At 42.2% G+C, this 14,828-nt stretch overlaps 1 protein-coding gene across 8 annotated transcripts in view; it reads right to left on the reverse strand.

The window, feature by feature from the left end:
• Nucleotides 1-14,560, reverse strand: part of DACH1 (dachshund family transcription factor 1) — a 357,379-nt gene extending 342,819 nt beyond the window's left edge. For 4 of the 8 annotated variants that reach the window (XM_027674516.1, XM_027674518.1, XM_027674515.1 and 1 more), the window contains exon 1: nucleotides 13,444-14,558. In XM_027674516.1, the coding sequence (XP_027530317.1) occupies nucleotides 13,444-14,180 (737 nt within the window). In that variant the 5' untranslated portion in view covers nucleotides 14,181-14,558. Of the gene's footprint in view, nucleotides 1-13,443 lie in introns of all 8 variants that reach the window. The other 4 variants (XM_027674513.1, XM_027674512.1, XM_027674514.1 and 1 more) reach the window with 2 other exon arrangements.
• Nucleotides 14,561-14,828: the final 268 nt, after the last annotated feature.

A 14,828-nucleotide genomic window follows, 5' to 3' on the forward strand; every position in this document is an offset into this window, starting at 1 on the left:
TCCCCCCAAAAAAGAGTACAAGAAACTTGAGGCAGAGCTACCCAGCGTCATTGAAATGCATTATTATTTGGCAGGTGAGTTCCTCAAACACCTTCTAGCCATTTCTGCCTTCAAACAGCAACTCTTAGCTTTAAGTTTTAATAACCACCCTTTGAATCCTTCCAAAGAAGACTGTTCATTTCTAAGGTCACCATCTTCTAAACATTCTCACATTGAACTTGTTTTCGTCACATGAATGCTCTCATTTAAATCAATGGGATTACTCGTGTAAGCAAATTTCACATGCACACAAGCACCCACCAGTTGTTTTATAACACCTAATTCATATTTTGATTACAAATAATGTTCTTTGATCGCTCCCACACTTGGTTGCCACTATCTGCAAAACTCCAGCTTACGAAAACTCAAGTACCAATACTGCTAACATTTAAGGACCTGCATAATTTTATTCCTCTAAATCATCCTACCAACATGCTATAGGCAACAAGACTTCTTTGCTTTCCCGGGCACTAATCTAAACACAGCCTTACTAAGCGAAGAGAAAGGACACAGTTGTGATCCAAAGACTGAAAATTTGATCATACATATGTAAACTTGTAAGGCCGCATGTGACTAACACCAGATAAATTTGCTTTAACATGCTGTCAACCAGCCTTTCACTTCTGCCTCTTCACTATGCTACTCTTCAGCATGTTCCCAACCCCATAGCCTCAGGGCTCTTGTCCCTACTGCTACTGCTAGGGTTAGCAACTGCTTCCACTAAGAATCCTCTGTATCTAAAGTTTCCACAGTGCCTAATAAAATAGGGTTTCCATGAAGAATTGTAGATTTTCATATTCATCTTCTTCAAAACCCAGAGACGTGTGCGAGGAAAGAAAATAAATAGAAGAAGAGGAAAGGGAAAGGAAGAGTTTAAATTTTCAAAGATCTGAATTTGTTCCTTCATTCTGAGTTGTTCTTCTATGAATCAAAAAGATAACAAAGGATTTTTTTTCCTCTCTAGTTTAGATGCAAAGAAAATTTAAGACAAACATTTCAATCACAATGAAGGATGATCTTAAAGATTTCCCTTATTTACTACCAAAACCAGAAACCAGCCAAAACATTTTATTGATAAGCCAAAAGCCTTAAACTAGACTTATCTATACTTATTCTGGATACAGCAAAATTAATGCATCTTCTACCCAACTTATGAACAACAGAATTGCAAAGGAAAAGCCAAGCAAATAGGAAAAATGTTTAAGCCCCTAAATGCAACTGGATCTCCCTACATTCCATTAAAAATCATGTGGGAACAAAGCCATTATCTGTGTCTTGGAAAAAAATGTCCCCTTCTACCCACTTAGGATATCAACATCACATAGCAGTCAAACCTGTTGATGGTATCAACAAAGCTGAATTGCTAAAACCATAAGGTAGACTTAGACAAAGACAAAAAAAAAGAGCTTAGGGATCAATATGACCACTTCTTTGAGGTGAATTAGAAAGGGACATGATGTACACATTTATAATAAATACATAATAGTGATAAGTAATCACCATTTAGAAGACCTGCCCTTCACTCTGTCAGTCAAAGAAAGCACAAGCCCTTGATAATGGCCCTACAATGATGCCTCATAAAATAGTTTGATTATCCAGACTGGCAAAGTCATGAAAGGCTTAATACAATCTCTATGGAAAAATTCACTGGTATGAAAAACAACTAACCAGAGTAAATAAGTATCTTCTTACCTGTTTTGGCAACATCGTTATACCTATTTGTCCCCTACCAATCCTTTTTGCCCAAGCAAATAAAAGGAGTACAATCTCAGAACTAGCCTCCTCTGCTACATCCACATTGATGAGCAAAAAGACTACAGCCAGGGATCATCAGCTGAGCTGTTCACTCCATCTGAAGTGCTAAGATGGCGTTAAAGAGAAAAGCATCTATACCGGACTAGTAGTATCCAAATCTGTCCCTCATTGACTAGAAACAGGTAGACCTATGAAGGCACTTAATGCCAGTTTCAGCACTGAAAATACATTTCAAAGATGGGGAAGACTGACTGAGAATAGGAAAAGAAGGTGAAAGCAAAGCCTGGAAGGTTTGCAGAGTCTCTGTGGGATAGTAATTGCTGAGGCAAACTCAAGCTGAACAGAACACTCAGTTTGTTAAATAAATCAAAATGCAAGCTAATTCTAATTTTAATATAACCCTATAAGTATATGAACTAAGGAACCCTTCCCTGTCCTTAGGCTCCCCTATTTCAACATAGCTCTCATAGTCTAACCTGGCACTACACCAGCAGGAACACTTGGACACCATAAATACCATACCACCTCACCAGAGAAAGGTAAGCACTCACCCTATGGTATTTAGGCTTCTAGTTCAAATCAAAGTATTGAAAGAGGAAAACCATGGTAGCACCTACTCATCACTTCAATTGATTCCAAGACATGGCATGAACCAAGATTTCGCAAATCCCAAATTTTTAGTCTAATTGAGGGAAAGAAAAGGGTCATTTTGAAGGAAGGAAGAATGGAGTCTTGAGAGTCTTCTTGTAAAATTGTCTCACCGGGTAACACTTGAGCCACAGGTTTTTGAACCTTGAGCCATGTTCCAAGTGAACAGCCTAATGACCCATCTGCAGAGCTGCTCTCTTTTCTATAGCCCATACAAAATGTATTGACTACAGTCACTGCCTGCTCTATTTCACATGCAGGAAAACAAAGCCTTACTTACTAAGCCCGGGGGAGAGTTCACGGCTTGAGGATTTAGCCCATACCGAACAAATTCTATAATTGAAACTTTTTATAGCTTAATTATATTGAGAAACCATTAGACATTTTAAAGAATTAGAATACTGAACTGCTAAATATTAGGCATATGACCCATACCTAATGTAAAGTAAGTTTCTAAAAATGTCCTCAGAAAAATTTAGAAGAAAAACAGGTGTAGAAGAGAATTCAAATGTGACCCATAAGGCCCCAGAATCTAGAAATGAATTGGGATCAGTTCATTCTTTTCCCATGGGCTAACTTGTATAAATGTAATTCTATGGTTTCACAAAACCAGGTCAAGTTTTTGTCCCCTGAGGTCCTTGGCACTTTGAAGCATGGCAGCACTTTTTCCTGGCTACAAGTTCAGATCTGCATGCATTCTGGATTTCTGAAAGAAAGCAATTAGCCAAGCTGAAAAGATAGACCCATCCTGTTTAGAGCACACCTTCTACACAGAAAACCACTTATGGGGGTGAAACACAATTTCACAAAACAGTATTTAGAAATAGTTGACTCTGTATTTTTCACCTCTAAAATATAAATACTTTTCTCTCATTGGCTGGCACACCAAAGAGCAGATGACCTTATCACATAACAATGCCAGCAGTTTTAACTAACCACATCCTTCTCTCCTTTAATGTCAAAATGTTTTACTCATGTAGTCATACTCTGGAATACTTCTGACTACATCTGTGCTTCACAATGCATTTCATAACTATTATTTTATTACCTCTTATGACATCACTGTATTTTCCTAATTTAAGTAATAAGACATGTAAAATAAGACACAAGACAAAACCACAAAAAGGATCACCAGAAAAGATGAAACCTATACTTGGCAGACCCACATTAGCACAGGCTCAGCAGCAGAGAGCTAAAGGGAATGGAGGTTCCACTACTTCAATTTACCTGAAAGTGCTGTGTTTTAACACCACATCCCATCCACTGTGTACTAGACTGAACTTCATTGGAATGAGGCCAGAATGATGATGGGTTGTGTCTGACCACTCAGCTGAGCAACACAAATCCATCCATGTGGGACCACACGCTTTCTGGGTCGACTAAACAGATTCAAAGAGCAGACGAAGGGTAACAAAGAAATTGTTCAGAGTCTTTGAGCAAACTGCCTTCTCAGTGTGTAAACCTGACATCCACATACTATGGAGGTGGGCTGCTGCTTCTCAAGATAAATTCCACCCTTTGCATCACTCTATTGAGATGAGATAATGCCAGAGAAGCTCTGAACAGTAAAATCTGTTGAAGGTTTATTAATTCTTAGCCATGTCCCACCTGTTGTACCTTGAGGTGGCCCTAAGCCAATCCAACAGCTGTGGCTATACCCAAACATGTTGACTAAAAACCTCACTGATGCCCTGCCCAGGAAATATTATGACTCCTCCCTTACATGATTTGCATATGTGCTCCTGAAACAGATATATGCTGGTAAATTAGTATTTCTAATATATTTTTCTCATAGTTTCTCAAAAATTTATTTTATACATAGCTATACTTTAAACTGTAACTTACTGTAGCATGAGCTTCATTTTCTACTACTGACATCTTTAACATCATATTTCAGCAGCAAACTAATTTCAAGGAGAGTCAGTAGAATCACAAGCCATCTATAATACCCAATAACATAAGACATAATATTTTATTACCATTTCATGTTTATTTTTTAACCTGGCCTTTAAAAGCTATGAATATCGGCTTAAAAAAATCCCTAACAAACCAAAACCAAAACCAACCGATCCTGCTTTGAATTAGAACGACATTATGATGAAATAGACAACAGAATCATGCAATTAGCCTTTAGTGGTAGATACAGACAGGGAAATAACAAAATACTGTGTATCACTTATGTTATACTTATGTTATACAAACTGTTCTAATAAGCTGAGATATATTTTTTGAAAAAAGAAAAAGAGAACATATGACTTTTCACTTGTATCAATCCTTAATACCACCTAAGGTATTTTCTTCTCCCCATGCCCTTTTTTTTCTTTTTTTAGCTTTTAAGCAGAAATTTAAGGAAACAGAAGACAATTGGAAAATGGTTTCACTTCCTTCCCACCAAACTACCTGTGAGTATCAGAACTAAAATGTAACAAGTGACAGCCATGGCACATATCTTGGAAATGCCTTTTCCCTTCAAAAAGAGATAGGCTGCATCTGTGCTATAAAAATGAATACAAAAAAAATCCCAGGAGACAGCATGAAGCCACAGGTTATACCGAACTCTGATACTCATTCCTGCAAAGATTTTGTCCTAATTTCCTAAAATTAATTACTATGAAAGAATGCTCACAAAAACACCAAGATTGCATTAAATGCATGAGGCATTAAAAAATGCATCATTAATCTATTTTATGCAACAAGTGTTAATTTATAGGACACTCAATCTGAAGCATTTTTTCAATGCTTTCAAATTGTCCCTGCAAATGCAAGAAAGTATACAGCAAGCCAGCTTCCTAGCAAAGATGTCAGCTGATTCTTTTATAGCCCTTCCAAAAATATATTGCACATGCTTGGTTTAAAAGATGTATGTAGGCTATTGAAAGCAACAGGACTATCCACATTCTTAAAGTTACACATATGGTCTAAAACCACAGCATTTTTATTTTAATATAAATAACTAAGTCCTACAGGTGACCTTGTCCAACAAAGGAAGGTTTTTACAGCAGACCAAGAGACTAGAAACAAATTAGATGCTTCATAAAGACAGATAAGGTAAAAACCATAAAACCAATTAAATTATTAAGTTTATATTTTTACTACATTTGGAAATTAATAATTCAAAAATAATAGCTTTAGTAATGTTTTGTTTAAGAAATGCTGAAACTTTCAATAAATCCTGGCTACATTTATCACCAATAAAAATGTAATTAATTGTTTGTACTTCCATTAAAAATACAGTACTTATAACCTGAAAGCAGTTTTTTCTGTCCCATACATAAAATCATGATCTAGCACTTTAAAAAAAAAAAACCATTAGTAAGTATGAGAACAACACGAAATCAAGGTTATAAAAGATGTAATTAAATTGTAATAAAATATATATGTATATACTCCCTGATCCCTTTATAGTTTACTTCATATAACTGCTTTCTTTTTGATCTCTTACATTTTATGTAAGATGAAAAAGGAAAACATTTCCCAAAAGTAAGATTTAAAAATAGCTTTTAACAATTTGTAAATACAAGTATGACAAATGACCCAAACAACAACTTTTACTCCAAATGTAAAATACGTATTACCTGTTCTCAATACAGTATCGTTAACAAGTGCTCTAACAAGAACATTATTCAGAGTTATGAACTTCAATCATGGCATCATAATGTTACAAATATATTTCAGCTGTCAATTGTGCTAAAGCGTGTGCAGCAGTCCCACGTATTCCCATTCTTCCCTTTCTCCCCAGCACAATCCAATTCCAGTATGTAACTCTGTTACTCTGTCAGCCGGGTAATCGGTATGCACACCTAGTGTGCCCGCTCATTCAGTCATACAATCGAAGGAAAAAAAATGAACATAAAAAAATACATGTCTTAACAGCTAAGGTGCATTTTTTTCAGTATATTTATTATCACACAAAATTATAATGTGAACAAGAAAACAAGTCTGAAAGCTTTGCCTGAACCCAAGCTTGTTTTGGATCAAAAGGAATTTAGGCAGAATTTAGACATTTGGCCACTTCAGAGAGCAATTCTATAAATTCTAAGGATTAATAAAATTGCATTACCAAAACGTATTATTTTAATGGAAAAAGAACGTACATTTAGTGTGGCAAGGTACACTGGGAAATTTTAATTGCACCTACTCCACTGTTCCTGGACTACGGCTAACTTCAGCCTTCCAGTGGGCATAAAATACCACTGTTTGATATTTTTAACAAAAATATATTTGTTTTTCATACTGAAATAAATTTCTTTTTCACAAGGAAGATGCAAATTATGCAGGATGCAAAGAAAATGTCTACAGTAAATCAGTTTTGGAGAGAACAGGGTATCTTTAAACAGAATAATGAATAGAAAGTTATGTTAAGTGTTACCCACTGGAGTATTCTCAGGAGTACAGAGTAAAAACTTTGGACTATTTTATTATATCGAAATCATAATTTATGAATAGCAACAAAAAAGGCTGACACTATTTCAGAAAGTTTCTCGTTATTCCTAATAAACTGTTTGGATACACACGATTTACAAGATCTTTCCATTCAATTCTGCAAACTGTATTGTATATATTAATCCATCTGCCCCAGGAGGATGTTGACCCTAAATGTAATTATCACAAAACATTGTTTAAAGCAATGTGAACTAAAATACATTTTGTGATCCATTTCCTCGATCACAACTCATGCAAGCAGTTTCATTAGTGTTGGTGAATGTATCCTGAACTGCCACTCAGGGTCCTTTTGGTCCAATATCCCATTTCTAAAAGAGACCTATGGAAATTCACAGAAGGGAATGCTCGTATTCAGTATTTACAGAGTTATCCTTCCCCAGTGTAGTTTCCCAGCTTATCGCTATCACTGATTTAGAGTGAAGAATTCCAAATTGGAATGTAACTGGATGATCAAACGCTGATCCTTCCTCTCAAGAAATTCAGTGACAGCATTTTTCTACTTTATGCTATGGAAAATATACTACTACCCTTTTTCCTTTTCTTCTCTAAAAAAAAAGAGAAGTTTAAAACTCTTCACAGTTATTCACAGTCAATGCTAAGATTCCATATTTAATAGATTACACTTCAATATTCTACAATGCCTATGAAATGAAACATCAGCACTTGTTAGGAGATGCTCCCAGCTGAGCATCGTATCAGATAAGTAAGTAGAATATAATGGGTTAAGGATAAAGTAAGTCCTCGAAGCAACCTGCATATTATCATTTCAAGTCACAAACATACTTTGATTCTAAATATAAAGATTTTCAGTTTATGTTTTAGGATTTTTGAAAATAATTTAAATGATAATGGAAAAAGAAAAATTCTTCCTTAATTCACACTGGAAAAATTATCCATATATGAATTAAGTCTCTGGGTCATAATAGCTTTTTGCAGATGACTCTTCGGCTCTATCATTTAAATACGCATTTAGGCAACTAAAAATTTACTGTCAATTCCTATTATGTCAGTCCACATTATGGCGCTGTTACAGCATGCACATTTAAAGATTATTGAAAAAATTACTGTTCATGTGCAGTATATAATCTGCAAAAGGTTAATCACTATTTTAAAACAATGAATGGAATTAACTCATAATGCAAAGCAGATGCCCCAAACGTTATTCTTAAAACAAAACATATTTAACTTCTAAAAGAACAAAGAGGATCTATATAGAGTCCTATTGCTTAAAACCAGACAGGCATCATGGTTGTTTCAGACTCTTGGTTCACTGGCTCACACAATTTAGACAAAACTTGGTAGTTTCTGATTACTCTCTCTGCTATCCTGCAGCCAGTAATGAATTTTTACAGCTAAACTTGTAAAGCTCCTCCATGACTAGGCAACACTGACAATGGTGAAAGAGATTTACCTGTACTAGACCAGCAGGGATTGCAGTAACAATTTAATACATCAATTACACAGTTCAAAAGGAAAATATTAAAATTCCTTCCAGTGTGTGAAAATTCTCTGCTTCGTATGCAATTCAGTTTAGATGATGAATCGCAGAGATAGGTAAAAAACAGCTGTCTGGAATGATCTAGTAACAGGGGAAAACAGAAGAAATATTGAAAGGCAGTGAAACGAAATTAGCATTTCCAAATAACATTTGGAACACACTCCAGATTACAAAATATTAAGCAAGTAGTAAATAAGAATACTTTAAGTGCATTTTAGTTTATGGTGCTGAGGAGTAGCAGAGAAGAAGCCCCAGGTGGGAGCAGCAGGCCCCTGAGTGCAGCTCATAGGGGCACAGTGTGGGACACTTCTCCACGCGCCTGGGGCAGCGGCTCAGCACCCTCAGGGTGAGGGGTGTGTGGCTCCAGAAAGAGAGTGGAACCCTGAGACTGAACCAAGCATTTGAACAGAGATGGCAGTGGTCTATGGAAATAATAAAGCTATTCATATAACCCATTCTTGCAAGTAAAGTTGATACAAAACTGACAATAAAACTGTACTTTTTATATAAACTACATCTGCCAGTAAAAGATTTCTCAAAAAAAAGAAAAAAAAACCACAAAACTTTATCAGTCTTCATAGCTAGAAGATTAAGAAGGAGTTAATCAAATTAAATACTTGAGGAAGATCAGGTGAAGCAATCAGGAAAAAAAGTGTCCCGCTGCCCATCACTAGCAGGCCCTCACCTCCCTGCACGGGAACAGCACCGGCAGCGCTTCCCGGGAACAGCACTGGCAGCGCTTCACAACAGGCAGCCAGCATTCACGGGAGAGAAGTGTTCCCTGCCTCAAGTATCCAATACCATGCTGCTGCCAGGGACTAAGTATCAGATTAAAGGGATAAATAGTTCTATTCTGTTGTAATAAGTATGGTCCAAGGATTCCAGCTTTTAAATTACAATATTTACCAATAAATACATACAATCAGAGGGATATTAAAGTACTATTACTACGAGCAACTGGAGTCTTTTATTTTTTTTAAGTCAGAAGAAACCACTTTCAAACCTTTTACTCCTTCTATATAGTGACTACAATCTATCCTCTGGCCTTCCAGAAGTCATCTTTGCTTGTAAAGCCTTCCATATTTCTGCTGATTATATTTTAATAACCTGTGGCAAGAAGGAAGGTCATCAATATAAACCACAGGTACAGTAAATTTGACGTTCCTTTCAGCAGCACTTGCTGACCTGTTCATTTAAAGTATCTATGATCTGTACTAACCTATCTGAGTGAGATACTCCTTTAATTAATACAAAGAAAAAAAGCTATGCAAGTATGCAGTATTCAGTAAACAAGGACATGCTAGGTCCACATAATTTGAGAGAAGCAGAAGCTAGCAAAGAAGGGCTGAATAACTGCCGTGTAAGACATGCTCTGAAGAGAATTGTTTCATGTTCAGCATCTTTCCCCTTTATACTCAAAAATCAATTAGGTTGTTTTCCAAAATTTGTAAATACCTTCCAAAGAGTGCAAATAATTCCTCACTTTACGTATGAATGTCAATGAACTCATTCAAAATCATCTTCAAATGTCAGAAAAGATTAACATATTCTGGCCACAGGAGGGGGGTCAGAAGAAAGCACACGCTTTCAGCCTTTACTCATGTGGGCACGATCCAAAGCCAGCCTAAGTCTATGGGAAAACTCCACGAAGGGACCCAGCATGGCAAAATTCCACAAGTGCTCAAAACACAAGAGACCAGAAACAATCTGGGATCAATAGCTTCCAGGTCATTAATCCTAGGCAGGTGACATCCAGTGCAGAGTTTGCTCCTCTCTTTCACCCACACATTCAAGAAACATGACCCGATTGGCATCTGATAGCTTTAAATATTTTCCATGTTTTGCCTTTATCCTTCCCCTATTTGTTTGGCATATGGCTTTCTAGCATCCCATTAATGTCAAACCATTTAATCGGAATGTAAGCTAAATGCACAGTTTGCTATTTCCTGGATTTCTGTTTGGCGGTCAGTGCTTTTCATGAGGAAAATAAAAGCAAAGGTCAGTACGACCAGAAAAGAAAAGTCATCTTCCATAACGGAAGCTTATTTTTCCAGTGAACTGATACACAAGCCTAATTTAGAAAAAGGTCCTTTAGTATCATGTTATTATTAGTAGTATCACAAATAAACACAGAAACCAATTCACTTTACAGACCTACACATTAAGCATTCAATAGAAAATCCCTTGGTGTTTTATTGATTTTTGTTTTATTGATTTTTTTAAATAGCAATATCACAGTTAAAATGTATCATTTTGCTGAAACATGTCTAAAACTTTTCCATCTCAAATAAGTTATTACAAATTATTTCCACAGCAACTGGCAACTAACGATTCAATCCATTTAAAGAACAACAAAGTAATGGCTTTATTTGGATGCCTTTTTTGATTAAATAACATATTAACCTTGATGAAGCTTTCCAAAAACGGATTAGCATACTTGAGTGCATCAGCTGATTATGAGACAAATATAACACTGATAAGATGCTGGTTCGAAATTTTTGAATCTGATGAGTATAACAGTTTAGCCGCTAGGATGGAGTTGGCTCTTACAGCTTCCATCTCAACAGCAAAGTGTCCACCCAGGATACAAAAAGACATTACCCAACTAAAGTATGCAGTAACTGAGAGTCTGGAAAGGTTGCTTAAATCACTAAACTGCTTAGAACAAAATATTCTGCATATTTACTGTAATGTCAGAAATAATTAAAAATCATTTGTAAGGAAAGAAGAATCAGAATGCAATGTCTTAGAGGGGAAATCCAGAAAGCAAATACAGATTTATCTTCCGATGACATCATCCATTTTGACCAAAACTCACTGACCCACTTTGCTTTATTTGTCTATACTGTAATAATACATTTCCTATACCTATTGTATATCATTTCCATTAATTTATTTGCTTAATGGATGTATAAATAAGTCTGCTCCAATTACGCTTTTTAAGGGTCAAATCCTATTCACTTCTGAACCCACTACTGTAATTTCTACTACACTGGATGATAACACAGCAGACCTCAGGAGCAGCTGAAACACAGCCGATTCTGTGCTGTTGACATAATCAAGCCATGTTACAACCAGGCTGCCAAACCCTTTTATAACCCTGCCAAGTCCAGGAATTGTCCCCATACTGCCCCCACGAAGAAAAAAAAAGTTTCTCTATTTCTTAATTCCTCATGTTCAAATTAAAATTCACACGGTATTACTGTGGCAAAGTAAAAGTTCCATGAGTTTATTTTAAGGACCATCCTGGAACTCCTGCAGAGTTGTTACAAGTTACAAGCCACACGCACACACAGACCCCCCCTCAAAAAAACCCAAACCAACGATCGTCTAAGCGTAGCTATTAATATTCATGTTGATTCCACATGAAACAACAGTTACCCGAGCAGCTACAGTTATGTCAGCGCTTGGAAGTTATTCCAGGCTGTTTTGTCCTGGTGCCCTGAATATTCAGGAACTTCAACAATCCATCTAGCGACAGTCACCGCAGAGTAAGTGCTCTGCTTCGCCTGGCTCAATGCTAATGACTCTCAGGCACCCTCCGCTGAATGGGGAAGGGGGGGGAGGAGGAGATGTCACACCCCCCGCCATCGGGGACGGGACGGGACGGGCATCGCGTGGGGTTAATTCCCCACGTGTTGGCTATTGCTGCACCTTGAAATCTTACAATAGGAAAGTGAAACGAGTCCGGTCTGTTTGTTTGCGTATACTGAAAATAGCACCGGGACTTTGTCCACGACGTCCTCCGTGGGAAGTTCCCGAGGCCCCTCCAGCGCGGCAGAGCCAGAGCCCCCCGCCCGAGGCAGGGCGAGCCCCCAGGAACTGGAGCCGCTTCCGACCGCTCTGATCTCGGGGTCACGGCAGTTATGCGATCCCTTCTCCTTATCGAGGAGATTCAGCCCTGTAACCTAGATTGAGAGATAACAGCCCCACGCTTTCGCCCTCCGTTGCAAAGGCGGCTGCTATTGCATCAGGAATTTCCTCTTTTGCCAGCTCCTTCTCTCCCCTCCGACACCCCTCTCCGGCTGTGGCAAGTTTGGGGCTCACCTCCCCTCCGCGGTCCCCCCCCGGCCCGCGGCGTGCGCGGGTGCCCCCGCACCGCCAGCAGCCGCAGCGCTGCACCCCGCCCCCGGAGCCGTTCCCGCGCCCGCGTTACTCTGCGCGGCAGCAGGATCCAGGCTGGCCAAACCCCTGCCGCGCTCCCGCTGCCCCCGTCGCCTCCTCCCCGGCTGGCGGGGACCGGGAGCTGCTCGCACCTGCTCCTCGGGGACCGACACCATCACCCCACCCCCACTCCCCCGCCGAGGGAGCAGCCTAGCCCGGCCGCCTGGCACCTCTCCCCACTACCCCAGAGCAAAGCCGCCGCCCCCTCCTCCTTCTCCTCCTCCTCGCCGTCTTCCCGCCCTCCCTCCACCTCCCCCGTTCGCCATGTGGCAACTGCCCCACAGCCTTATACAAAAAGTGCACGTGCTCCCTCGGATGGGTGACAGCGGCTGATGGCCAAGTGGCCTCCACCGCCCCGGACCAGGCCCGACGCCCGGGAGGCAGCTACGCACCCCATCCCAGTTAACGCGACACCCGAGTGTCTGTGTCGCCGTTCCCCCGCTCCCCGCCCACTCCCGTGCACCCTTCGGGCGGTTTTTTCCCAGGGCTGCCCGCTTTAAAGATACATCCAGGGATAGCGTGAGCAGCAGGGTCGCTCAGAAAGCACTTTTTGGCCCTGCTGCTCCCTCCCCACCCCCGCCGGCCCTCCGCTCCCGCGATGCGCTGCCCCCGGCACGCCTCGGACGGGGGAGAGAAGAGGACAATGACAGGGCGACACTTGCAGGGCGCAGCGGGAGGGGGGCACAAACACCCCTTCTCCTTCCCCCTCACTCCCTCTGTCCCACCAAGAAGCAGCGCCGCCGGATGCGGAGAAGGCCGGCCGGGTGCGGGGGCAGCGCGGGAGGCGGCAGCGGGGAGCGGCGCAGCGCCCGCCCGGACCGCACCGCGCGGGGGTGGGACGGGGGCGGTGGCGGGGGGGGGACTCGGCGGGGCGCGCGTGTGCCTTGCGGTCTTACCTGGCGTTGGTGCAGTCGTTGTAGAGGGTCTCGAAATCCTTCCTGGAGATGAGTTTGCAGCGGTTGACCCCGGGCTGGATGGCCCCCAGCCCCCTCAGGATGCGGACCTGCTCCACGTTGCAGACCACGGGCGTGATCTCCAGCCGCTTCAGCTTGGTGTAGACCGTATGCAAGCCCCCCACCAAGTGCTTCAGGAAGAGGTCGAAAGCCTGGGGCAGGCAGATGAGCTCGCAGCCCTCCACGGTGAAGGAGGCCACTTTGGCCCCCCTCAGATCCACCATCTTGCACTCGTTATTCTGGGGGGTGTTCTCCACCGGGGATGGGGTCGAGTACACGGGCTTGCCGGGCAGGCTGCCGGCCGCGCTGGCCGCGCTGGCATTGGGAGTGGAGGTGCCGCCGCTGCCGCCACCGCTGCTGCTGCCGCCGCCACCGGTGCCCAGGCTGGGGCTGCCGCCGCCGCTGCCGCCGCCGCTGCCGTTACCGCCGCCGCCGCTGGTGGTGGAGGTTACTGTGGCCGCCGCCGCTGCCGCCGCTGCGATGGGCTCCGGCCGGAATAGGTTTGTCCCCGAAGCGGCCGGCGGGGGAGCGATGGACGGAGACGGAGAGGAGGTGGCCGCCGACGAGGTGGCCGACGAGGAGGTGGTGGTGGTGGTGGTGGTGCAGGCGGCAGAAGTTGAGACCGGAGGCTGAGGGGGGACCAGCTGGGTCGGAGGGATCAAAGCAGCCGGTACGGCCATGGTCACATATACGGCAGAGGGGGCTGGGGGAGGGGGAAAAGTTCCCACACACACACGCAGGGGAAAGGGGAAAAATTAAAAAAAAATGTATAAAAAAAAAAGGAGGAAAGGAGAGAAGGGAGGAGGGGGGAGAAGAAGGGGGGGATAACCCCGGATCAGGTGCTGCGGCGAGCGAGAGAGCAGGGGGCAGAGTGAGAGAGAGAACGCACAAAGTGTCCCGCAAGTGGGGACGGAGGAGGAGGAGGAGGAGGAGAAGTCCGCTCCGGGCGGCGGGGCTGGGGCCGAGGGGAGGGGGAGGGCAGTTTCTTTTTGTGGTCCTTGCTCTAGCACCACGTTAAAGACGAAGGTGAAAAGGAGGAGGTTTGAAGGACTTCGGTTCTCTCTGGCAAGTACATTGATCAAAGATTGAGAGGGGAATGACAGAGAGAAAATGAGCTGGGAAGTGCTGGCTGCTACCGCCGCCGCCGCTCGCTCGCTGGACGAGTTGTTGTTGTCACACGGTGCGGAGGGGAGGAGCTCCGGCAACTTGAAATACCCTTTGAAGCAGCAAAAGGCTCACTCAGTAGTATTAACCCAAATTATCCAACCAGGAACCCGGAGCAGGAAAACGGAGAGAGAGATGGAGAGAAGTCTCTCTCTCTCCGCCCC

Source organism: Neopelma chrysocephalum, unplaced genomic scaffold (genome assembly GCF_003984885.1).
Source record: "Neopelma chrysocephalum unplaced genomic scaffold, ASM398488v2 Primary Assembly neopelma1_25, whole genome shotgun sequence".
Taxonomy (NCBI): domain Eukaryota; kingdom Metazoa; phylum Chordata; class Aves; order Passeriformes; family Pipridae; genus Neopelma; species Neopelma chrysocephalum.